At 40.6% G+C, this 24,973-nt stretch overlaps 3 protein-coding genes and 1 long non-coding RNA gene across 4 annotated transcripts; 3 read left to right on the top strand and 1 right to left on the bottom strand.

Moving 5' to 3' along the window:
- Positions 1–4,334: 4,334 nt before the first annotated feature.
- Positions 4,335–5,790, bottom strand: LOC139209543 (uncharacterized). Its single transcript, XR_011585220.1, has 3 exons — positions 5,661–5,790; positions 5,004–5,109; positions 4,335–4,509 (listed from the first exon to the last, which is right to left on the bottom strand). It is a non-coding gene; the product is annotated as an uncharacterized lncRNA (long non-coding RNA).
- Positions 5,791–5,831: 41 nt separating this feature from the next.
- LOC139209279 (putative helicase mov-10-B.1) lies at positions 5,832–7,389 on the top strand. The gene is made up of 5 exons (XM_070838926.1): positions 5,832–5,895; positions 6,000–6,145; positions 6,684–6,851; positions 7,081–7,187; positions 7,358–7,389. Exons 1-5 carry the CDS (start codon positions 5,851–5,853, stop codon positions 7,387–7,389), a joined length of 498 nt encoding a protein of 165 aa, XP_070695027.1. The 5' UTR covers positions 5,832–5,850.
- Positions 7,390–7,793: 404 nt separating this feature from the next.
- Positions 7,794–10,840, top strand: LOC139209542 (putative helicase mov-10-B.1). Its single transcript, XM_070839291.1, has 11 exons — positions 7,794–7,929; positions 8,426–8,523; positions 8,611–8,709; positions 8,907–9,012; positions 9,150–9,267; positions 9,356–9,544; positions 9,800–9,868; positions 9,960–10,085; positions 10,309–10,397; positions 10,503–10,600; positions 10,727–10,840. The coding sequence occupies exons 1-11, from the start codon at positions 7,862–7,864 to the stop codon at positions 10,759–10,761; spliced, it is 1,095 nt and encodes a 364-aa protein (XP_070695392.1). The 5' UTR covers positions 7,794–7,861; the 3' UTR covers positions 10,762–10,840.
- Positions 10,841–12,464: 1,624 nt separating this feature from the next.
- On the top strand, positions 12,465–24,971 carry LOC139209541 (putative helicase mov-10-B.2). Its single transcript, XM_070839290.1, has 23 exons — positions 12,465–12,699; positions 12,787–12,889; positions 13,748–13,929; positions 16,142–16,235; positions 16,335–16,476; positions 16,579–16,831; positions 16,946–17,059; positions 18,528–18,708; positions 19,200–19,342; positions 19,463–19,639; positions 20,278–20,390; positions 20,548–20,744; positions 20,968–21,065; positions 21,237–21,334; positions 21,416–21,514; positions 21,676–21,778; positions 21,881–21,998; positions 22,947–23,138; positions 23,248–23,316; positions 23,400–23,525; positions 23,605–23,693; positions 23,825–23,937; positions 24,051–24,971. Exons 1-23 carry the CDS (start codon positions 12,566–12,568, stop codon positions 24,110–24,112), a joined length of 3,000 nt encoding a protein of 999 aa, XP_070695391.1. The 5' UTR covers positions 12,465–12,565; the 3' UTR covers positions 24,113–24,971.
- The last annotated feature ends 2 nt before the right edge of the window (positions 24,972–24,973 follow it).

The raw sequence follows: 24,973 nt of genomic DNA, 5'->3' as shown, positions 1-24,973 counted from the left end.
GTGATAAGATCAAGGCATTCCGACGGCCAGAGCGGTCATTACCCCGCTCTCTAGCCCATAATGTCCCTCCATTAAAACACCCCGTTGCCATGGAAATGCAGCTGTGGCCGTTTAAGTCATTTCTTGGTCTCCCTGGGTCATTGACACACACGCACACCAACACACAATGTATCGACATGTCGGTTTGATAAACAGTTACACGCGCACACTGCTATCAGGGGCACACACATGTCGAAACACACAAGCTCTGCTGTCTGGGTGTGATTCTGGCTCATGTGGGGTCACAGCCGCCAGGACAGCGAGATGATCACTGAGTCACTGATGACAGACTGTACAGTAAGACAATAGTCATCGGACGGAATTCAGCTTCAAACACAAACACGGATAGGCAGACAGATAGGAGGTTGACAGAGAGCACACAAACAGATGCATGCACAGCACTAACACTGATCGGCATGAGCATAAACAAACACCTCTGGTTGTTCTGAAGATTTTGTGTCAAACAACCCCCCGTCCCTCTAATCCTCATTTGGCCACTTCCAAACTTTTCAGAGTCATCAGCAGACACCTCCTACACTCAGATACACGCACACAAACTAACCCCGCCTAAATGCCAGAACTCACAACCAGCATAAAGGCTTACCAAACCCTATAGTGTCTCTCCTGAGGAACTACTGAGCATGCTGAACCACACAATTTTCCCTTATTTTGACCATACTTGCTTTCACCATTTGTATGTGCACACTTAATTTGGTTGTACTTTGCGAAATGATAAAGATAAGAAAGCTTGAATCTTAAAATCATAATAACTATCATGGTAATAATCGCTCCCTCATCAGATCCCCCTCTGCTTACTGATGGACAACATTAAACACGTCTAGCCTGACTTGACAGGTCACGTCTTTTATGAAGCGGCTTTGTATTTGATACTAGTGATTTAAAGCATGCAGATATGATAAATCAATCACAGCAAAACAAATTCAATACTTACATAAATATTACAGTCACTCTAAGCTCATTAAGTAGTGAAGACAGGCTGTAAATCTGTACAGAAAAGCTGCTGTCTGAAGAGACCAAACTGAATTAGATCAAATGAAACTTAATTTATAGGCTATAGCACATTTCAAGACCGAAAACAAATAAAAAATAAGGCTACCACAATGTACAATTTGTTAAAACATTATTCAAATGACTATACTATGTCACCTTTAACAAGCTGAGCAAAAATTAGTCTCTGTTGCCCCCTAGTGACAAAAGTTCAAATGTATTAAAAAAAGAAAAAAGAAAACTGGAGTCTCTCTCTCTCTCTCTCTCTCTCTCCTGATTAAGCGGATAAAGGTTGGTCTTGATTTGAAGATTTGAAGGTAAACAGACTGATAGTGTATCAGTGTATCCTAGCAACGGTGATGTGATGCAGCTTGCAGCACAAGGGGGCCATGTTTGTAGTTCTGTTCTGTTGTAGTGCATAAAGCCACCTGCTGAACAACGCAAGAAATGTGCGCCATAACTCAAGTTTATATTTGTTTAAGTGGGGTTCAGGGACCTTAGATATATTACAAACATGGCATGGCCCCCTTGTGCTATAAGCTGCATCACTCGCTGTTGCTAGGATGCGCTGTCAACCTGTTTACCTTCAAATCAAGACCAAACTTTATCCACTTAATCAGGCTACTCTCCCATGCTGCAACTTCTCATGCGTCTGTAAAGTAAGTTACTAGCTCAATTGCTAAATAATGTATTACTGCCATTTGCTGCGGTTGAGATCAAGATTAGCTAGTTCTTTTCACGATATTAGCATTTAGCAAACTAAACATGCATAAACACGCATATTAACTAAAGCAAACGTTAGCTAGGTTATATGTGGGAAGTACATCACAGACCACGCTGGGCATGTAGCGTTAGTGTTAGCTGTACTTACCGAAGTACCCAGCTGTTTTATGTTTTGACTTTCACTGCCAAGCTCAAACTCGCTCCACACTGTTGACGCTAGCTTTTTTTCTGCTTTTCCACTGCCATCTAGCGGGTAGCGCTATATGTAGCCAGCTAGCTAGCGTTAGCTACTTGACATGAATGTTGGTAGCTAGGGCAGTAGCTAGTAAGGGGATTATAAAATAAAAATGAATGTATATGTTGCCAAGGCTAAAGGTTTAGCCTATTTAATACTACTGTGAGCTGTAATTTTAGTTACCTGTTCTGGGGTTAAATGCAGTTAAACAGTAGGGAAAGAGAAATCAAAATCATCAGTCACAATTATATAGGATGAATGACTGCTTGTTGCTTGCAGTGGTTAATCAGTGAGCTCAGACCTTTTTTATATTGTGGCCAAGGTTTCTTAATTTATGTATACTACTCAAACAGTGAGTTTATGATCCTCTCTGGTTCTTTTTTCAGTACCATCAGGACCAAATGAGCACACTCCACCGGCAGTGGCAGCAGCCACAAATGCAGCCAGCAGTACAGAATACAAGACGACGAAAATGTGGTCCTCTGAATAGGCCACAAAATGCATCCATTGATGCACAGATGCATCAGGCCCAGCAAAAGGTTCAAGCCCGTCAGAAAATGGCGCACTTATTTCAGCAATACATGTAAGAAAACCTTCAGTTATAAGCTCAGACTGTTGAAAATCTTCTTCAGATGTCCTCAAGGGCTGCGAAAACATGAGCCGATCTACTCTGCAGGCTGTATTTCTTCAGTTGATCTTAGTTTAATGGGAGGGATGGGGGCTGCACACCCTAAACTATTAGATGTGATCAAAGCTTTGCAAGATGTACTGTACATGTTTGTCAGTCCATGTTATGCATGATATAATTTCAGACAAGCCTTGTTTTACTACTTGTCAACACAGGGCTCAGCTAAACTCCAATGAATATGATGTCACCGTAACCTCAGAGCCTGCGCCCACAGAAGAGAAGATCTGCCTCACTGTGTATAAAAACAAGGTGAGACTATGACAACTAGTAAGCCATAGTTTTTAATGACCAATCAGTAGCCTGTGAGATTTTTACTAATGATATCATTGTAAACATTTTTATTATGTCTGAGTAGAGGCAGCTAGTGTAGATTAGTTGGGTCTCATCATTACCATCACTGTATTGTATGAGCTCACACACACATGTTGTCCCACATAAGCCCAGTACTCTGATTTTAATGTACTATGATGAATATACACAACTTTAATGTTCTTAATTGAATTTTATAAAACAGGGTTTTTAATGGGTTCAAGAATGTGTGTGATGGTGAGTTTGTGTGGCAAGGGGGCCTTTTATGTGAGTTTGTGTGTGTGTGTGTGTGTGTGTGTGTGTGTGTGTGTGTGTGTGTGTGTGTGTGTGTGTGTGTGTGTGTGTGTGTGTGTGTGTGTGTGTGTGTGTGTGTGTGTGTGTGTGTGTGTGTGTGTGTGTGTGACTACAGGGATAACACTGACAGTTTGCTTGAACATGTTTCCTGTCCAACAGGAAGTCGTGCCGCTCACTGTGAAGAACTCTGGTGCCAAACCGGTTTATTTAACTTTTTGGGCTCCTGCCCTTGTAAAGAACATTTTCACTGTCAGAGACTGTCATGGAAACATTATCAAGACTGTCAAGCAACACATGCTTGGACCAGGTATGACTAAGATACACAAACATACTTAGTGTGTCTACGCAGTTTTTAGTGGTTGTTGGATATTGATACCAGTGACAAATGAGGCATTTCCTGTAATCGTCCATATTGTGTGCACTATTCGTAACTAAGGAGAAAGAACAAAAATTCTACATTGACTTGAAGATTTAGTGAAACTGAAACATGCAGACAGAAAATATGACAGTTATTATGATTTAATGTGGTGCACAGTAATGTATTATTTTTCAATAAATGGCAAAAGCCAAGTTTTTAGAAAGTCTCCAGCTTTGAAATGTTCTATTTTAATTTGTATTTCACAATTTCTGCATTTATATGTAATTTTTTTTCACTTTTTTCTGTCATGCTGTTTCTAGGAGAGACGTATAAAATCAAGGTCCAATTCAACTGTGACCATGCTGGCTTCTATGAACAGTTACTGGTCTTTACATTTGAAACACGACAGCAGTCTGGAGAAAAATTTGAGATTATGCGCCTCTTGGAAGTCATTCATCAGACATCTGTTAATGAGGAGCTCCTCCCCACAACCAAAGACCCACTGTGTGACCCCCAACCTGTGAAGTCTACCTCCACTGAAGGGTATAACAACTTAATATCATGTAATATTCATGTTATTTATATTATTTTATTTATGAGTGCACTGTGCAGCATTACATGTAAAATCATCCAATACAGTACTGTTTGTGAATTATGACAGATTTCAGAATCTATTGGTTAATACCCTGTCTCATGGCCTTTTTAAGACGCACAATTTATTATTATTATTACTAGTCACCAGTATTATTAGTCATCACGATAAGTTATTACTGTCCTATGTTCCGTCTTTGTTGTTCCACTCCAGTGTTTTGATGTGGCTTTATCCTGTGGTGCCTTTGGATAATTATCAGATGCCTGACGGTATAAAAAACATCACAAAATGCAAAACGTATGTATTTTCACATGCATGCACACACACACACACACACAAAATAATAAGGTGATTGTAATTTATGTTTATTCATAATTTATTTATTTAATTTATATGATTTACACCAATTTAAGTTATTGTGTCAAGGTAAACCAACTTAGGTTTTCGTGGCATATTGTAAATACTGATAACATTAACAACCAAACATGTAAGGGCATTATAATGTGCAGTATCTTTTTTTTCTTTTTCTTTTTTTCAAATAACAACTCATAAATCGTGGATGGAAATAGTACACCTTAAGCTAAATGGGCACATTGTCTTAAAGGTGTTATATTCTGCACATTTTCAAGTTCTTGCTTGTATTTTGAGGTCCTACTTGAACAGGGTGATGTGGTTTTAATGTTCAAAAAAACACAAACAGCCTCTATCTGAATGCTCTGTTTTAGAAGAACAGAACAATCTGTTGCTTTGCTCTCACCTGCGACATCTTCGTGTTACCTGAAGCTGGTGTTAGTGGGGAAAAAACAATGGCGGACAGCGAGGTGGACTCAGGAGGTTTTCATTGGGCGAGGACAGTCAGCCTGCTGAAGGGATGGAGGAGGTCACATGATCAACAGATCCCCTTCTGACATCATAAAGGGAGACACATCTAAATGGAGCATTTTCATACACATTTCCTGAAAGATGTAGCTGAAGAAAAGGGGAGAGGGAGGACCTCTCTCATAGTTTAAGGTTCTGTAGACACACCACACATTTTGATGCTGAAAAGACATTAAAAAGTGCATTTTGCATAATATGGGACCTTTAAACATGACGTGCTAATTTCAGTGATTGGAAAAAGAAAATCAAACCATTTCTCACAGATATTTTTATGCACTGAAAAAGGTCAGCTTGTTATGGTGTGTTTCCACCAAACGTGAAGTGAATATTCACCTTGCGCTTCTCGCTCAAGTTTGATCAATAGATCATTTTTGTTTACTTGTTTGGTGGAAACACACCATTAAGGGTACAAATTTGTAGGATATATGCAAGATTATAAACTGAGAGATTCAAGGTGCTGAGGCTAATCTGTAGTATGTAAAATGCAAAAGTAAAGCCACAAAAAGCTTTCAAGGCAGAAAATTCGGTTGCCTACTGTCATAACTTCCCACCGTCCGTCATGTCTGTAGCAATTATCCTGCTTGTCATGTCATTGGGATCTGTTTAGGGACCTGCAGGAACCTCTGAACTGGAAGAACTACTCAAAGAGGTTCCACTTGCTTCTGCATCTGGAGGAGCTCCAGCAGAAGACAGAAATTGAGAAATATATCCAAGATGATGTGCCCATGTTCATACACAAAGGCACAGACACAGACCTTTTTATTCTACAGGTGATGCATCACGCACACACACATAATAAGACATTAAGACTGACAACTGTTGTTGCTTTTAGCTAACAACTCAGAATAAAACTGGAAACATTTTGTCCCCTCAGACTGCTAAGAACCTTTCAGCGAAGCTGCCCGGGAACCAGGTGCTGGTGACTTCTTTAGACCAGTCAATAGCTTTGGAAAACAGAATTCATAAAGGATGGGTCCATCATGTGGATGTGAAGCGAGTCTACCTGAAATTAGATGAAAAGTAAGAACAGACAATTATTTGAAAACAAGAATATGATCAAATGATACACCTCTTAAAACTCTGCCACCCATCTTTGTATTGCAGCAGAATAAAATCAACTAAATAAATGAGAGATCTGTATAAGAGGATGCTGTAGACAAGCTACTAGTAAAAAGTTGGTATCGCTGCCTCTTTCATGCTGGTTTTCTTCCTGCTTAATTATTGAATAGTATAAGTTACGCTACATTCCTGCAACAAATATAAGTCTTGACTGAAATAGCTCAGACCTTTTCTCTGGGTTGTTAATTCTTTGACTCTGGGAAATGTAAGGAAAAGGAAGATAGAGATACCAGCAGTGTAAATGATCACTGCTTCTCTTCAAAGGCATCACAGGAAGGGGGGAAAAGTAGTAGTCCTACTATTTCTAATACTGACGGGCCCCTAAAATGCTTCTTGGTTTCAGTACTGTTTTGAGGTTTTTGTCTCTGCTCACCAATTTTATTTGTTTAGCTGTTCAGTCCATAGTATCACACATGACTACTTGTGAATTTGAATGCAGGTTCCTGAGTCACTTCAAGGAGGGCATGAGGTTCAATGTTAACTTCACTTTGAACCGTGTACCCCTGCGTGTCCAGCATAGAGCAGTATCACTGGTGTGCAGGCACAGACTGAAGGAGCTCCTGTTTCCCACTGGACAACTTTCCTCCCACCATTCGCATCTACACAGGTCAGATTACATCTCCGTCTACCCAAGTTCAAGAATTCAGGGAAAAAATCCAAAACATTTGATAAAAACAAGGTCATTTTTCAGTAGTGTCTTACTGAGTCTGTGTGCCTTTTATCTCATTGGTCCCTCTATTTGCGTTCTCCTTGTGCATATAAAGATACATGCTTGTAAACACTGACTCTGTTGGCTGTGGCTCAGACAACCTGCACCTCTGCATTTCTGCCATTAGGCTGTCGGAGGTGGAGAAAAACCCAGAGCAGTGCTTGGCCATTCAACACATTGTAGCTGGTTCCGCAAAACCTGCCCCTTACCTGGTATTTGGTCCCCCTGGCACAGGTAATGTACATGTAAATGTCAATGGCTTATGTAATAATTTTATTTACATTTAGAATAACTGACTTTTACATGTATTGGTCAGGCAAGACAGTGACTTTGGTGGAAGCCATCAAGCAGATCGTGAAAACCCAGGCCTCATGCAACATCCTGGTTTGCGCTCCTTCCAACAGTGCGACTGATCATCTCTGTGAGAAGATTATAGAAGGAAAGATAAGCCAGGACCAGGTGTATCGCTTGTACGCCCTAAATAGTCGCAGAAATATTCCCCAAAACATAAAGGTCTGGACACGTTTTTTGCCTCAAAAATAACATTAGCAAATATCACATTTACCACAATTTCCACCAAGAATTATTTATGAAGATCCACAAACATAACAGTAAATAATAGATTTATTAAGTGTTCTTCTGCTTCACCTCCATCAAGTAACATCTTTCACTGTCTGATATCGTAAATCCTGAATATGCTATGTGCTGCTCTAACATCTATATCTCAGCAGGGAATAATCAAATAAATGAATCAAATTAGGGACACAAGATGTGAATGTAGTGTTATTATTTTAGTTTAGTGCTATCAAACTGAATTCTGGCCTCCGTATAACTCTAGTAAACCTCTACTGTATGCGTTTTGCATTCTATAGTTTTGCTGCAACCTGGACAGCGAGACAAACACAGTTATGTTTCCCCCTAAAGCAGAGCTGATGAAGTATAAGATCATGGTCACCACCCTACTAACTGCAGGAAGGTACAGTAGCTAATGCAATGAATTGCCACTTGAATTTGAATTTCCATAATGCAATTGAATTTACTACGTTTGTTAGAATTGTCTTCAAATAGCCTATAAGGATTTTTCACAATAGATATTATATAGATATAGATAGTTTGACATTTCAGAGCAGGATAGACACAGGTGTAATTAATGATGCTGCATATTTAATGGCAAGGTATTGTGGCCATGGGCACGCTGGCTCAATAGCCTCCTTTTCAAGACAACACAACTTTCTTTGGATCTGCACAGTAAATGTTTACTTAGCAAGCTTGTTTATTGTGAACATGTGATTCCCTAGTTAACACTCTGTTATGGATATTAACATCCGAGAGATTCACAGCACTTACAATACTCACAAGAGCAGTAGAGTACAGCCTGCAACTGACTTCAGTGCAAGAAAGTTTAAAACCCTCAAATCAAAAAGCACTTGTTAATACAACTGAAACGTATCCCTCTCCCTCTCCCTCTCCAGGCTAGTGACGGGAGGGATTCCCCAAGGCCATTACTCTTACCTCTTTGTGGATGAGGCAGGGCAGGCTGCAGAAACAGAGTGTATCGTCCCTATAGCAGGTAACAAACAAGTTCAGCTTTTTTAACAAACAGTATTTGATATTCTGTACGAGGTGTGCCCTCAATGTTTCGGTGTTTGCTCCACAGGTTTACTGACACCACAGAGATGCCAGGTAGTGCTGGCTGGAGATCCTAAACAGTTAGGTCCCACCATCATGTCCAGAATGGCAAAGAACTATGGCATGGGTGAGCACCGTGCATACCTACACGATTAGGGTTTCTAGTTTCAGTAATAAATCCAGTGTTTGATGCAGCAAAGGTTTATTTACTGCAGAATGTGAAAAGTTGAACTACTAACTCAACAGATTTCAATCAAGTGCAATCCAAATTCTGTTGATCATTGCCTGTACCTGAAGGAATTTGAGGACATTTACTCTGTGCAGATGTGTCCCTGTTGGAGCGTCTGATGCGGGACATCAACCTTTACAAGTCACATCAGAGTCATGGATTCAACGACCGCTTTGTCACCAAATTACTGAGGAACTACAGGTGCGACACTGATGATGGCTTATCTTCTCACAGTGTTATTTTTGTTAAACCACTCCTTAATATCTCCATCCACTAGCTCATGCTTTGTCATTAAACATTTTTTCAGTGGTCTTTTTTTCCTCTTCACTGTCTCTCAGGTCCCATCCCGCAATTCTGAAAATTCCCAATGAGCTCTTTTATGAAGGAGAGCTTCAGCCTTATGCTCATGCAGAGAAATGCAATTTATACTCCACCTGGGAATGCCTCCCCAAGAAAGTAACGTAGACACACACACACACACACACACACTTCTCTCCCTTTCCCTTTCCCTACCCCTATTCTCAATTCTCTTTCTGTGTTTCAGGGTTTCCCTTTGATCTTCCATGGAGTGGCAGGTACTCATGAACGTGACAATGACAGTCCCTCTGTTTACAACATGGCAGAGGTGGAGGTGTTGAAGGAATACTTAAAAGCCCTTGTCCATCATCACAAAAAGGATAGGACCAGAATTAAACCAGGAGAAATCGGCATTATTGCCCCATACAGAAAACAAGTGAGTATGTTTTTTCAATAGTCTGTGACTATATATTCACATGCCTGGATACTGCACTACAAGTCAGGTATGCTGCCATTTCTTCCCAGGGGCCGAGTACCATACAACAGTTCACATAAATATATATGCAATCACACATCTCTCACATTACCGATGAGATGATAGTTGCATATGAGTTTCACGAAGCAGTGTAATGACCAAGACCACTGGTAAAGGCAACCCTGTTAGCATCGTCCTTTGTTTGTGTGCTGACAGGTGGAGAAAATCCAAAACGCCCTTCGGATAGACAAAGATCTCAGGAAGGAAAACTTGGAAAACATATTGGTAGGCGAGAGAAAGTGATTGTGTGTTGCAAAACATGTTTGAGAGAGATTGCAGAACCATGAATCATATTTTGCATTTCTATTTTTCATAGATTGGCTCAGTGGAACAGTTTCAGGGTAAAGAGTTCAACGTGATTCTGGTGTCTGCAGTGCGCAGCAATCCCAAACTGACGGCGCACAAGCAACAATTCACTCTAGGTTTTGTTGATGATGAGAAGGTGAGAAACATTACATAACACACGATATATAAAGTAATAAAACAAAAAGATTTGTGCAAGACACAATAAATCAGATGCTCCTTTTGAGCGCTCGTGAAAAACGCTTCCGTATTCATGAGAAAATATGGACTGAATTGAAAAGACTACAATGGTAGCACTAGTAAACCAATTCACATATACTGATTAACACATGCACAATAACTGAAATGCCTCATCTCCTCAGAGGTTCAACGTGGCAATGACCCGAGCACAGGCCTTACTGATTGTGATTGGAGACCCAAGGGTTTTGAAAGCTGACCAAATCTGGAACAGGTACGTCCTCATTAGTCGAGTTCCCTTTCACTGGAGGGGGATGAGTTGGACAAATACAAATCTAACTGCTACATGCCTCATTCACTGACCTCTCTGTCTTTTTAGATTTATCCATTACTGCTCCAAAGAGGGGGGTTACCGAGGCATTACAGTCTCGGAAGAGGAAGAGGAAGATACATCGATGTACACTCAACAAACCTCTGGTAACATACACATTCACCCATACACACACACACACACACACACACACACACACACGCACTTTGTGTGTCTCTCCTTTGTCTTGGGGACTAAGGGTTCACTGTGCACCTCTGATCTACACCCCACAGAGGAGAGTGATTCAGCAACTGCTGGGTCCTGTTGACGGGAGAAACGGACTTCGCACGCTCATCTTGAGCTCCAGTATTTAACATAAAAAACGCAAGAATAAACAGCAGGATGAGAAACTAAGAATGAAGCGTGTAGTCACAAATGTCTTTTTCAGCTCAGAGCAAACACAAACCAGCCTATCTTAAAGAATGTCAAAAATTTTATCTTATCTTACAAATCTACCAACTTTCTTAGTGATTTACGTTAAACTGCCATATGGAGATAAATCTTGTTCTGACTAACCTAGTGTGAACAAAATTGCTGCACAAAAATAGACACATTTTTTCATTCAGAAGTATGCCACCCAACCCATATCCTGTTTCTAGACGTCTGAAACACTGCCCATATCTTAGTTTTTTTTCTGAGATTCAAATGAATGAAGACAAAATAGAAGAGCGATATTTGCATGCAATTATCAGTGACACCTGCAGTCAACTGACAAACTGGAAAACACAGACTCACGTACCAAAAACTAAACTAGAAACATCCATATCCATTAATGAGTTTAAGAGTGCATAAAGAATGCAGTGAAGGAGGGATGTCACTGTTTTTCTTGAGAGGCCACTATCCTTAAAAAGGTGTCAATCTGTTTTATTGTTTTACTGTTTATTGTCTATTTGTGTATCATGTATCTGGTTTATATAGCTTTTGATTTTGTATGGCTGCTACCATGGCCAAGTCTCCCTTGTAAAAGAGATTTCTAATCTTAATGGGACTTCCTGGTTAAATAACGGTAAATAAAAATAAATAAATAAATTATGAAGCACCCGGACCTCTCAGGTCATCTGGGATAGATCTGCTCACGGTACCAGAGTTAAAACTAAACATGGAGACACAGCATTCAGTTTTTATGCGCCATATATCTGGAAACTGGGAGTCTGCTTCAACTCTCATTTCTTTTAAATCAGGGTCTAAGGTTTTTCTTTTTCCCCACTGCCTTTAATTTAATTAAATTACATTTGTGACTATTAATATTCTATCTAAGCATATTTTTACTTTCTATTTTAATTTTTCAAATCATATTTTAATGTTTCTTTGTAGATTGTCTTTCAAATGTCCTTGTTTCTTTTCTTAATTCAATGAATGCCTAAGGAAATGTTTATTGACTTCTGCAGGTTATCATCTTCCTAGCATCATGATAAGAGCTCTGACTGCAGCGCAGCAATACAAGTAGAATGGTGCAGGACATCCTGGATGCCAACACCGATTTTTATCTCTAAAGAGGAAAAATGAAACTGAAAGTTGTGAAACTAGTTTTAATGTCAGCAAGTCTTTGTCTAACGAGTTTTAAGTTTAACTTCTAGGTATTACAGCTTTCCATTATACTGTGATGTGATGTTGAAAAACATTTTAACCTCTTGCTCTCACTTTAAAGACCATAAGTTACTGGGATTTTCACTCTATTATAATAATAATAATAATAATAAGAAGAAGAACAAGAAGAAGAAGAAGAAGAATAAAGGCGAAAACGGAGACATCCAAGTATTATTGCTGACCTGTTCAGTGTCTCAGTCACATGCAGTGTTTTAGTGTCTCTCTTGTGATGTCGTTTGTTTCCAGTTTTGCTTTTCTCTTTTCTGTCGGTTTCAGCGCGTTAAGTTTCGTTTCTCCGACATGAAGGACTTAGTGGGTGTGTGAGTGTTCAGTGCAGCTCCGGATCAGGACGCACACACGCACAGACACGCCCGTGGGTTGAACGCGAGATGCGAAGAGAGTCCGTCTGTTGATGAGCGACATATTCTTATTTAGGCTAAATAATCTTCTTGTTTGAATAACCATCATCATATTGATTTTAGACCATGGTGAACATCAAGTTAAGTATACGCTGCCAGATCGGACTGGAGTTCTTCGAGTTTTTGAAGGAGAGTGATCGAGCGACCGTCAAAAACAGAATTGAACTCCGAGACATTTACAACGCTGAGTTCAGGAGCAGGTCAGTGGTTCTTCACTACGCAGGAGATCTCTGTGTAGTGTATGTATGACAGTATTATACATGTTTATGTTTTTGCGTTTATCTTAGGAACCCAGGGACCAAGGATCCAAACTTCGGCTCGGTCCTCTATGCGCTGAAAGTGTCCAACAAAATAAAAAGACGAGGAGACATTATTCACTTCACTGCCACGGTATGCACTCCCACTTTATGTGACAGACACCTCAGCCTATTTTACTGATGTTTTGATAGCATTGTTTCAATATCAACTTGGTTTAAGTTCTTAAATATAAATACATAGAATAATATGGATAATCTTCAGTAAAATTTGAAATATTTATTTGATTAGAATATTAAAAGATGAGTCACACAGTTAGGTTGATGTATGATGGATGTAGCCTGAGTGTCTCTGTTATTAAGAACTGTCTTTTACAAACTGACTTGCTCTAAATGATGGGTCAAAGTCTTTTAAACATCTGACCACTATAAATCAGGAAGTATATATAAGTATAAATTGGTCAGGAAGCTGCTGGACTGGGAATCACACACAACAGTGATGTGATGTTGCACCATAGATCGGTGTTACAGTGTTCTAGCAATTCACAAATCTAACTAATTATAATCTTGGTCCCAAACAACTATATTCTGGTGGGTTGGTTATTTGATATCTAATGATTAATGAATGATAAAGGAACGTTGTGAAGATTTGAAGTCTGGTTTTCTGGGGATTTAAATATTTTCGGAGATGCTATGAAATGACAGCAGCAATGTGCCAGTTCAAGAGCAAAGACTTCGCTGTAAGGCCTAATAACCTAAGCTGTTTGTGTTTGGACAGGGTGGTGCCCTTTTTTCAAAAATGAAACTGTCTCAGATAAGCCCTTTGGAATGTCTTAAAACAAAGCTTTGTTATATATACAGGCATTTAGATTTATTGATACTATATTTATGTGCAGATTAAGTATCTTTAAAAACAGATGAGGATACAGTTATTATTATGATTATTGTTGTTGTTGATATATATGTTATTGACAAAAGTGATCCTCTGTTACAGGTCAAAGCTCTTTATGTGGACCAGTGGCATTCACACAAGGTCAGTCAGCCACAGCCTTTACAGAATGGAACTGCCAGTCCCGCGACAGTGCAGGCCTTCATGTCTCCAGAGGAAGCAGAGACGGGAGTTCGAGCCCGGAGGAGACTGGCCAGTCTTCTGATGAACAGACTGAAAACAGACAGGTAACTGGACCAAAGTCCACTTTTGAGTATTTAATACATTATGCGAGTACATTTGTTTGCACACATGTTTTTTGACACACACAAAATTCTACTATTTCGTCCTACACCACAATCCTCCGAAGTGAAACATGATTAATCTATTTTGTAGGCAACTCAATAAAAGAGAAAACTGGAATGATTTTGCTTTATAGACAATAAGAAAAACTAATTTAAAAAGTCTCAATCAACAAACAAAGGGTCCTGATTGAAATCCAGGCACACAACAAGCTTAATTTACTCACACGCTGTGGCAAAAAGCAGATGGGGCAAGAAATAAAGTGGGTCGGGCTGTAAGCATTAACTGCAAGTGCTAGGATCATAGCTAGTGGGCTAACAATGGCAATCCACAAAACTATGGATTATACAGCTTCTCATTAGTTGCTTTACTGTCACTTAACATCTGTTGCTGTTCCTGAATTCGCTACAGCCGTCCGTCTCTTCTGCCTGCACTATTTCTCCATGCAGCTATAAAACAAGGATATACACTCCCCTCCAAAAGTATTGGAACAGTGAGGCCAATTCCTTTATTTTTGCTGTAGACTGAAAACATTTGGGGTTGACATCAAAAGATGAATATGAGACAAGAGATCAACATTTCAGCTTTTATTTCCAGGTATTTACATCTGGATCTGATACACAACTTAGAAGATAGCACCTTTTGTTTGAACCCACCCATTTTTCATGTGACCAAAAGTATTGGAACATGTGACTGACAGGTGTGTTTTGTTGCCCTGCTGTGTCCTGTTACATTGATTATTCAAACAATAAATAGCGCTGAATGTCTACGTTCAGTTTCAGATTCGGGTTTTGCCTGTGCAGACTGCATTTATAGTTAGAGGTGTAACCAACAAGAAAACCAGAGAGCTGTCCATGGGTGAAAAACAAGCAATTGTGAAGCTGAGAGAAGATGGAAAATCAATCAGAGTCATTGCACAAACATTGGCCATAGCCAGAACAACCATTTGGAATGTCCTGGAGAAGAAAGAAACCACTGGTGTACTAAGTAACAGACATCGAACAGGTAGACCAAGGAAAACAGCAGCAGTTGATGACAGAGACATTGTGAGAGCTGTAAAGAAAGACCCTAAAACAACTGTTGCCATCAGCATCAACCTCCAGAGAGCAGGAGAGAAGGTGTCACAGTCTGCTGTTCGCAGAAGACTTCATGACCAAAAGTACAGAGGCTACACAAGAAGGTGCAAACCACTCATTAGCAAGAAGAATAGGAAGTTTTATGGACTGATGAGACAAAGATGAACCTTTACCAAAGTGATGGAAAGGCTAAAGTTTGGAGAAAGAGAGGATCTGCTCATGATCCCAAACATACAAGCTCATCTGTGAAACACAGTGGAGGTAATGTCATGGCTTGGGCTTGCATGGCTTCTTCTGGGATGGGCTCATTCATCTTCATTGATGATGTAACACATGATGGCAGCAGCAAAATGAACTCAGAAGTCTACAGAGACATTTTGTCTGCCAATTTAAAGAAAGATGCAACCAAACTGATTGGGAGATCCTTCATGGTGCAGCAAGATAATGATTCAAAACACACTGCCAAAACAACAAAGGAGTTCATCAGGGGCAAGAAGTGGGAGGTTTTAGACTGGCCAAGTCAATCTCCAGACTTCAACCCTATAGAGCATGCATTTTACCTGCTAAAGAGCAGACTGAAGGGAGAAACCCCCCAAAACAAACCACAACTGAAAGAGGCTGCGGTGACAAAAGCAGAATGCAAAAGTTTGGTGATGTCAATGGGTCACAGGCTTGATGCAGTTATTGCAAGCAAAGGATTTGCAACTAAATATTAACTCTTTTCACGTTAATCTATTTTAAGTCTATCTGTTCCAATACTTTTGCTCGCCTAAAAATATGGTGTTCCGTTACAAATAATGCTATCTTCTAAGTTGTGTATCAGATCCAGATGTAAATACCTGGAAATAAAAGCTGAAATGTTGATCTCTTGTCTCATATTCATCTTTTGATGTCAAACCCAAATGTTTTCAGTCTACAGCAAAAATAAAGGAACTGGCCTCACTGTTGACCAATACTTTTGGAGGGGAGTGTACGTGAAAATGCACATTTGAAGTTTGGCTCTGTGATTTAATGGTGGTCTGAAGTCACACACCATTTCGGCTACAGCGCATCATAACCTTTGCTCTTTTTACATACATAGGGCTCATTTCATCTCTGACAAACATGGTGTCCACATCAGCTCTGACCATCAGTTTGAGAACGGGAAACTTTGCTTCAGTGTGGAAGAATTTGAGGTATTGTTATGAAACTGCATGCTGAAACAGATGAGCCCGTTTGCTGATCCTGGTACAAATGTGAAGCTATATTTTTTTTCTTTTTCTTTTTTTAAACAGTGTGTGGTAAATCTGAAAGTGGAAAACACTGGAACAGAACCTGTGTATTTCACCTATTACACCCCACTGCACTGGCTTAAGTACTTCACTCTGATGGATAAGCGCAAAGTGACCAAGACAAACCCGCTGCATCTACAGCCAGGTAATTTACATGCCATATTTTGCTCCACTGAGAGAGAGAGAATTTATGGGCACAATAAACCACTGTGAATAAAGTAACACATGATTACCTTGTTTGTTCTAGGTGACAGCTACGAAATCCAGGTTCACTTCAACTGCTCTTCGGTCGGTTTCTATCCAGCCACACTGGCCTTTGAATTCAAACCAGACCAGCAGCCCTCCTCTGCTGCATTCCACATTGTGCGCTTTATTGAGGCTCGGTGTATCACTGCCTTGGGACTGGAGCTGGCGCCTATAGCCCCCTACAAACCTCGCTCCCTCCCTGCATGGACCCCTGAGGTTGATTACACGGTTGTGGATGGACAGCGACCTGAAGGGTATCACTGTTCACCCGACACACTGTTACAAATATTCAGCAAATGTAAAAACTGAAATGCTGTATGTCTCCTAGTGATGCATCCTACCTTTTCCGTTTTATCTCCTCTCACCAGGCTGTCAGTGATGCAGCTACGAAAGGTGGTTGAGCTAAAAATGTATAAAATACCACAATATATGAACCAGCTCATCAAGTCAATGAAGCAGTCTCCTTTTTTCTGCGATTCAAGGTGAATTCATCATTTCAGTCATTTCCAGCTACACGTCAGTAGTTAGAAGATAACACTGGTGTAACAATACAATACAATATGCTCTTGTGGTAACTACTGCTTTGTGAAATTTTGTGGTTATGTTCTCACACTGGTAGCACTTGGTTAATACAGAATTACAGAAGAATTTTGCAATATGTTAACTTCTCATTTTTTGGAGACAGGGTTAGAGTGACCAAAGACCAAAAACATACATTTCTTCTTTGGCTCTCGACGAAGGCGGTCGCATTCTCCCCTCTCTCCTTCCCTTATCTCTTCCTGCTCTGCTCTCAGTCTTGTCTTGTCTTGACTAGGAGCCTCTCTCTGCACTGTTCTCTAAAACCCTAAACCTTAACAATGGAATTAGTGAACTGGTCTCTCCATGCAGTTGATAAACTTTTCAGCACCAGAAGAGCGGTGCCTGGGGAACCGGCATGCCCTCAAGGAACGTTTCCAGCTGGCTACACGGTCGACTCGTGGGATAAGTGGAGGACCATGTGCCTGGCGGACCTGTCCATTGAGGACGTGGAAGATGTTTATCTATTTGGATCCATGATGATAGGTGCTCTGCTGATTGGTTTTTGCTTTGCACTGATGTATCGTCAAAACTGGAAGCAGTCAAGGGCCCCACTCCGCTGCCGACCATGATTGAGGGCTTAGGCAGGGCTCAGGCCGCGGCCGCGTGGAGAAGCTTTCGGCTCTGTAGAAAGGATTGGATCGTTTGGATCGATTGAGTGACCAGAATGGACAATAGAGTAAGCCAAGTCTATTGAATACGGCTGTCTCGCTCTAACCCAAATAATCTAATCTGAATTGGCCTCCCCTAAACTGTGGCCTTGGCCAAGGTCACTGCTGGAACAATCTCCCCTCTGAGTTCACTGCAGCTGGGACGCTCTTCCCCATCCCACCCCCATCCACCTGGTGCTTGTTTGGCTTATCTGGAACCAGACCAGGGACGTCTCCATGGCAACCGCCATGTTATCGCCGACGACCACGAATGAACTGAGGCGGGTTTTGGGAACTGATGAGCAAACACATCAGGACTTACTCCTGCCCTGCATCCAACGCCTTCGCCAGCTTCCACCCCTCCAGCACGAGGGGCATGGTCCAATCGGGTCTGTAGCCAGCGGCCTGCCTCCTGCGGTGCTGGAAATTCTACACTCCCCTTTTCCCCTCCCCTGCTGCAATGTTGTTATTGTCATGTGATGTGCTAAAATTTGTGCTGAGGTTTTTTTTACCGGTCCCACACTGCACTTCACACGAGTACAGTCTGGTGTCGCATGTTTTTTCTCCTCCCCTCTCTCTCCTCCTGTTTTTCTCCCCCACTTTCCCCACCACTGTAAAAAAGGGAATTTCCCCCCTTGGGGGATCAATAAAAGTGAATTGAATTGAATTGAATTGAAACAAAACACTGCCATACAGTTTGTTCTTCTTCCTTTGGTCTGTTTAGAAGAGCTTTGCTTGAAAGTCCCTTGAGCTGGGAGAACTACTGCGAGAAGTTTCACCTGCTGCTGTATCTGGAGGAGCAACAGATGGAGGTGGACATCAAGAGATACAACATCCCCAACAATGACAGAGAACAGGCCCACATGATCAGAGACAAGGTCAACAAGAGACTTCTGGTTCTGGAGGTTAGTATGTGCTCGCTCATTCAGTCCTTCACTTGCTCATTTTCTCTCTCACTAAAAGGTCTTTTTTAGATAATTAAATGATGCACAAGCTACTCACTTAAATAACATCTGGAGGGTCTGGACAGGAGGAACAAATTAAAGTGATGAAGTGCATATCACAAGTAATAAACCACAGGGCAGAGAACTGTCGTTTTAAACATATAAAGCAAGTATTAGTGATGACACAATTGTGTAGATTTCATTTAAAGGACATTATCCACTACTGGCTTTTGTCTCTTTCATGTAGACTCAGGGAATGTGTGTTAGATGTAAATCTGTTAAAGTTTAATGGATTATTTTTAGAATATCATACATTCCTAACACCAGGTTGGGATGCCGCATGATGAAAAAATACTATTCTATATTACTACTACTATACTATAGTAAAACAAAAAGACAAATTATATATTTGAAATCAGTTTGATTAACACTGAAACGTGTTAACCTGCCAGGTACCTGGTGTGTCTGAGAACCGCCCGTCTGTGCTACGAGGCGATGCACTGCTAGCGTATCCCGTAGGAGAAGAGAAGGTCAAGTACCGTGGCTATGTCCACAGTGTGCAGCTGGACAGTGTCAAACTTGGCTTCAACTCAGCGTAAGATCAAAACATTACAGTAATGAACAATAATTAGGAGACACAATTATTGATTTATTTGTCTGGTATTTAACATGTTTGTTAGTATCCGAGATTCAGACTGTCTGAATTTGATTGCAGATTGCTGGATCGATTTGTAGACGGCATGAAATTCAATGTTGAGTTCACTATCAACCGCCTGACCCTGCGTGTTCAGCACAGAGCAGCAGAGCTAGCAGCTACATACGGACTGGGAGAAGTGTTGTTCCCTTCAGAACCTGCCTTCTACTCTCACAAACCTGAGCTTCCCCAACTCAGGTTAGCCATGCTAGCATAAATATATATATATATGTATATCTGTGCATAAAGTGCAGTGTGTTAAATGGCTGTGTTACAGCCCAGAATGTCTGTACTATCCCTCCCTCTACAAATGAATGAATAATGTAAACATATGACCCCACTAGTCAACTAAGGCTGGAATGTGTTTTTGTTTGAAAATTCATGTAAACGTTTGTTAGTTAATCCACCCTGGGTTCGGAGACATATTTGAAATGAAAAAGAAAAAACATCAACCAAAAAAATTGGCTGTGCAAACGTCTGCTAATGCCCGAGTACGCACACTTTTAGTCCCAGCCTTAAAACAGCATGAAAGTGATGCATCCTCAATGACTTTTTTTCTGAGAAAAGTGGAACCAAAGCCATATTTTTTCAGGAGGGCATTCTGCTTTACAACTACACCTACAAACACAGCGGTACTACATCGAAAAACCAGACTAATGGAGGCATTTTAAAGAGATTTCTCATCGTCTCATTACAAGATAAACCATAACAGCGCTGACCCAAAACCAGTTAACTGTGTTGTGATTTGCTGTGAGTGTAAACATAATGGTTGACTATTTCTACCTGTGGCTCAGCTCTAACAATGTATCTCTGTTCCTCTGTCTTCCTGTTGATAGGCTGTTTGACTCAAAGCTACAGAAGAACCCAGAGCAGTATCAGGCTGTACAGCACATTGTTGCTGGCTCATCCAAACCTGCCCCTTACCTGGTGTTTGGCCCGCCTGGAACAGGTACAGCAACACAACAACCAGCTCATTATTTCATCTTGATTTTCAATATACAGTGGCAGCACTGTAATTTAAGTTTGACCTGTTATCTTTCTAACCGCTCTCAAAGCTAGAGATTCAATGCACCTGACTTAACTATGATGGTTCTTTGTCTGTTCAGGCAAAACTGTGACTCTGGTGGAGGCCATCAAGCAGATAGAGAAGACCCAGGCCTCCTGCCACATCCTGGCCTGCGCTCCCTCCAACAGTGCTGCTGATCTGCTCTGCAAGAAGATTGTGGACCACGTGGACAAGCATAAAGTCTTCCGCATGTACGCCAGCAGCTGGAACCCAGATAGTGTCTCAGACAGCCTAAAGGTGAGTGCCGGTGCATTCGACACATGATGTTTGTCCTGCATGTCTTTGATGCTCAGTTGGTCACAGTTAAACTATCTGCCCCCTAGTGGACTTTATGATGCATAGCAGCGTCTACAGCCGTCAAAATGAATCACCACCATTTCTTTGTTTTCTTGCTGCAACACTGCTGCTCTTCCTAGTGTTTTGTGTGTTAGTCTTTTTCTTCACTGTGGTATTTTCACAGGAATGCTCTAACCTGGTAGGGGAGTGTTATGATTATCCTGCTAAAGAGAAGCTGATGGAGTATAAGATCATGGTCACCACCCTGATAACTGCTGCAAGGTAGTTAACTCTGACAGTGCAGCTCTCTCACCTGCATGGGGCTGTCAAAAAGTTGCATTTAACTGTTGGAAACTACGGTGTTCACATCCTGTGTATATTCTCTGCCATCCAAAAATACTAACAGTCATGGTAACAGTTTGCCACCATGCATTTCCTCTCTGATCTCTACAGGCTGGTAACAGGAGACATCCCTCAAGGTCATTTCACTCACATATTTGTGGACGAGGCAGGACACGCCGTGGAGACCGAGTGTTTAGTCCCGTTGGCAGGTAAAGAAAACAAACAGTGTGTTTTCCATAATTCAAGTGATTTTTACGTCTCGGTTGATTTTTGTTATCCATGGAACACAGGGCTGCTTGATGCAGGGTCTGGTCAGGTTGTTTTGGCTGGAGACCCCAAGCAGCTTGGACCCATTCTCAGATCCCCTTTTGCACTAAAATGCGGCATGGGTAAGTGCAGACACACTCACATCTCCACTGTGTAACACTGTGGTTTGGATAAATGAGGGTAAATAGTTCTACAGTACTGTTTTTGTCAGCTGACACACCCTTGCTGTACTTGTGTGTGTACTTCTGGAGTATCTGGAGCTTAAAGGCTCTGCTGTCTGCAGGAGTGTCCCTCTTGGAGCGCATGATGAATGACTTCTCTCTGTACCGAAAGGACGAGGGTGTGTTTAGCAATCGCTTTGTCACCAAACTTCTGCGCAACTACAGGTATGGTAGTGCAGATGGTTATGAGTCACTCCGTGATAGAAATTATATGTTTGAGTTTGCACATCTTCCAATCTATTTCTCATCTCCGCTCGTCCTTTTCAGGTCCCACCCTGCCATTCTGAAGATTCCCAATGAGCTCTTCTACGACGGGGAGCTGCAGGCTTGCGCGGATGAAATTTTACGCAACTCCTACTGCAGTTGGGAATACCTCCCGAAGCAGGTAACCATTCCTCTTTTGGCACACAGATACTGTACAGTGTATGTACAAACAGAGACTGATCATTTAGAAAGCAAAGCATTAAAAGTGACTAACACACCTGCACCTCAACACCTAATTATATCTTTGTTATTCAATATATAATGTAGACATTCATTATCATTCTAGAGCTAAAATAAGTCGAGTAAGTTGACCAAATCTATTAATTTAGTGACATAAAACTAATTGCCAGCTATTTTGATAATCGATTTATTGTTAATTAATCTCATCGGTGAGGATTTGCTGATTTTCTTTTTTTTATGTAATTGTAAATTGAATATATATTAGTTTTTGACTGTTGGCTGAAAAAACAAGCAATCTGACACAACAAATTATGATGAGCCTTTTTTCACTATTTTTGAACGTCATAGACTAGATGATTACTAATTCTAAGATTACTAATTGATAATGAAAATAACTGTTCTAACTAATACTAGTAGTCACTTTCAGGTGCAGTTTTCTCCTTTTTGACAAATGATTTTCATTGACATAAATTACATTTAATATCTTGATTAATTTAATGATTTTATTGATAAATACCTTTATTAAAAAAAATACAAAATTAGTGATTTCCATTTCATTATTGAGGAAAGCAGGTGCCAGTTAATTCTGTATAACACACTATATACTCACTTGACTGTGCATGTGTTTTAAAGACCAAGAAACCAGCCATATAACGGACTGCGTGGATTTATACACGCTTATCAAGACTAATGCTGTACTTTTTTTTTTTTTTTTTATATTTTATTTTCCTAATGCTGCACTTTTAAAACTTGGTTAAATGTTGTGAACTGTGGTAACGGTTCTTTTCATTCCACCTCACAGCAGCACCTAATCAAAATGGGTTCTGACAAAACATTTTCTGTAATATTTCTAGTGTAAAATATAAAATGTATTTCACATATCTCTCAGGGCTTCCCCTTGATCTTTCATGGTGTGACCGGAGTCGACGAGCGTGAGGCCAGCAGTCCTTCATTCTTCAACGTAGCAGAGGTGGAGGTGCTGATGGACTACGTGAAGAAACTGCTGCAGACGCAAGGCAAGAGAGGCCTGGCTACCATCTCACCAGCACACATAGGCATCATCGCCCCCTACAGGAAACAGGTCTGTATGAATTTAAGTGAACACACACAGAATACAGCATTGTAGCTTATTGTTCAAATGATCACACGTTGAAGTGGATAAATGACCCATTTGTGTTGGTGTCACACAGGTGCAGAAAATCCGTAGGGCCCTGGAAAAAGTTGGGAAAGACCTTAAAAAGGACATGAGCACCCTCAAGGTAACTCAACGCTTCACTCTTGTGTAATGTGAAACACGCAGCAGAAGCATTGTCTTAAGTGTGTATGTATACATTTGTTTCAGGTTGGGTCGGTGGAGGAGTTTCAAGGCCAAGAGAGGAAAGTGATCCTGGTGTCTACAGTTCGGAGCAGCCCCAATTACATAGAGATAGACCAAAAGTTCAGCCTCGGCTTTGTCAAGAATGAGAAGGTACAGAACAGCAACACATGCACATACACTATATATGTACACACAAAACATTGTTCTGAGGCGCTCTTTTCCTGTCCAGAGGTTCAATGTGGCTGTGACTCGAGCTAAAGACCTGCTGATTGTGGTGGGAAACCCCAGAGTGCTGAGCACAGACCCTACCTGGGCCCGGTAAGCGTCACATGGCTACTTTTGGTCTCTTTTGGCTGTCAGCATACATATACATTAACATTTAAATTGGATTTTAAATGCAAGAGAACAGCCTCTGTTATCTTTGTCGTTATTCAAATACTCGTCTGCAGGTTCATTCAGTACAGTCAAGATGAAGGCGGCTACACCGGTTTTGTTCAAGCGGAGGAAGACGAGGACGTGGTGGCGAGACTCGCAGCCCTCTACATTGATATCGAAGTTCAAGGTGACACACGTTTTTATTTTCATTAATACCCCACCCCCCTTCAAAAATTAACATTTTGAACTGATTTCAAAACTGCCCACCTCACTTCCCGTCTGTGAATCCTTTCTTGCCAGTGGAGACAGCAGAGAGTGGCGTTCAGCAGCACCTGGACCCCGAGTGGAGGCACGACCTGTGAGGGGAGAGGAGAGCCCAAACTACCATCCGGAGCACTTGAAAGGATTCATTTTAGTTAATTTAGCTTTTAGTCAAGTACTTGAAACAAAATATTCATGAAAAGGTTTCTGTATTTTCACTCAAATTCTCAGAAAACAGCTTACATTTTCCACATTAAAAGGTATGTATCTACAAGACAAAAATAACATTCCAAATATCTCTGAAATGTCAGGTTGTTGTAATGTCAGCTGTATGAACTAGACCAAAGACCATGAAGGACAGGGAGCTGATTGCTGTATAGACTGTCTTAGCTACCTCAGTGGACTGTACTAACACTGTTTCTGCTCTTCTTACTCAGTTAATATGATTTGGAGATTTTAATTTTCAATTTGAAATGAATGTATATTGTTGAATGAACGGAGTCTCAGGTATGTTACTTAATTGATTTAAGTTTTTGCATCAATCGTGTAGTTTGCCGATTGACTGAATCAACGGTGTCAAAGTGTCCAATCTAGTTTTATATCACTAGGAGCTATTTTTGACAGTTAGCAAATAAAAATTGTGTATGGCCCATTTTTAACTATTTTCTGAATTTGAAAACCTAAGCTATTTTAAAACATGAAATAAAAGAGCTGTAAATGTGCAAATTGTTCAGCCCATTTGGCATTTGTTGGGTTTGATTTCTTTGGGTGTTGCTCTTAAAAGGGAAAAATAATGGTTAGTTTTAGATGCCGAATGTAAAATTTGTGTAAAAGTAAAATAGCATTTTGATAAATCTTACTTGGACAAACCAAGTAAGAACATGAATGTAAAAATGCATTTACAAAAAAACAAAAAGCCTTTGTAAGACTGACTTTCACTGCTAATTTGTAAAAAATAAATA

Source organism: Pempheris klunzingeri, chromosome 11 (assembly GCF_042242105.1).
Source record: "Pempheris klunzingeri isolate RE-2024b chromosome 11, fPemKlu1.hap1, whole genome shotgun sequence".
In the NCBI taxonomy this organism is placed as follows: Eukaryota; Metazoa; Chordata; class Actinopteri; order Acropomatiformes; family Pempheridae; genus Pempheris; species Pempheris klunzingeri.
The sequence above is the reverse complement of the archived record's forward strand: the minus strand, read 5'-3'. Positions and strand labels throughout refer to the sequence as shown.

Coding starts and splice junctions, on each gene's coding strand:
- LOC139209279 (XM_070838926.1), top strand. CDS start 5,851: ATGTTCATACACAAAGGCACAGACACAGACCTTTTTATTCTACAG. Junction 5,896..5,999: donor CAGACCTTTTTATTCTACAG/GTGATGCATCAC, acceptor TTGTCCCCTCAG/ACTGCTAAGAACCTTTCAGC. Junction 7,188..7,357: donor ATTTGGTCCCCCTGGCACAG/GTAATGTACATG, acceptor TCCTTCCAACAG/TGCGACTGATCATCTCTGTG.
- LOC139209542 (XM_070839291.1), top strand. CDS start 7,862: ATGTTTCCCCCTAAAGCAGAGCTGATGAAGTATAAGATCATGGTCACC. Junction 10,086..10,308: donor GTTTTGTTGATGATGAGAAG/GTGAGAAACATT, acceptor TCATCTCCTCAG/AGGTTCAACGTGGCAATGAC. Junction 10,398..10,502: donor GCTGACCAAATCTGGAACAG/GTACGTCCTCAT, acceptor CTGTCTTTTTAG/ATTTATCCATTACTGCTCCA.
- LOC139209541 (XM_070839290.1), top strand. CDS start 12,566: ATGGTGAACATCAAGTTAAGTATACGCTGCCAGATCGGACTGGAGTTC. Junction 16,832..16,945: donor GATGGACAGCGACCTGAAGG/GTATCACTGTTC, acceptor TCCTCTCACCAG/GCTGTCAGTGATGCAGCTAC. Junction 20,391..20,547: donor GTTTGGCCCGCCTGGAACAG/GTACAGCAACAC, acceptor TTGTCTGTTCAG/GCAAAACTGTGACTCTGGTG.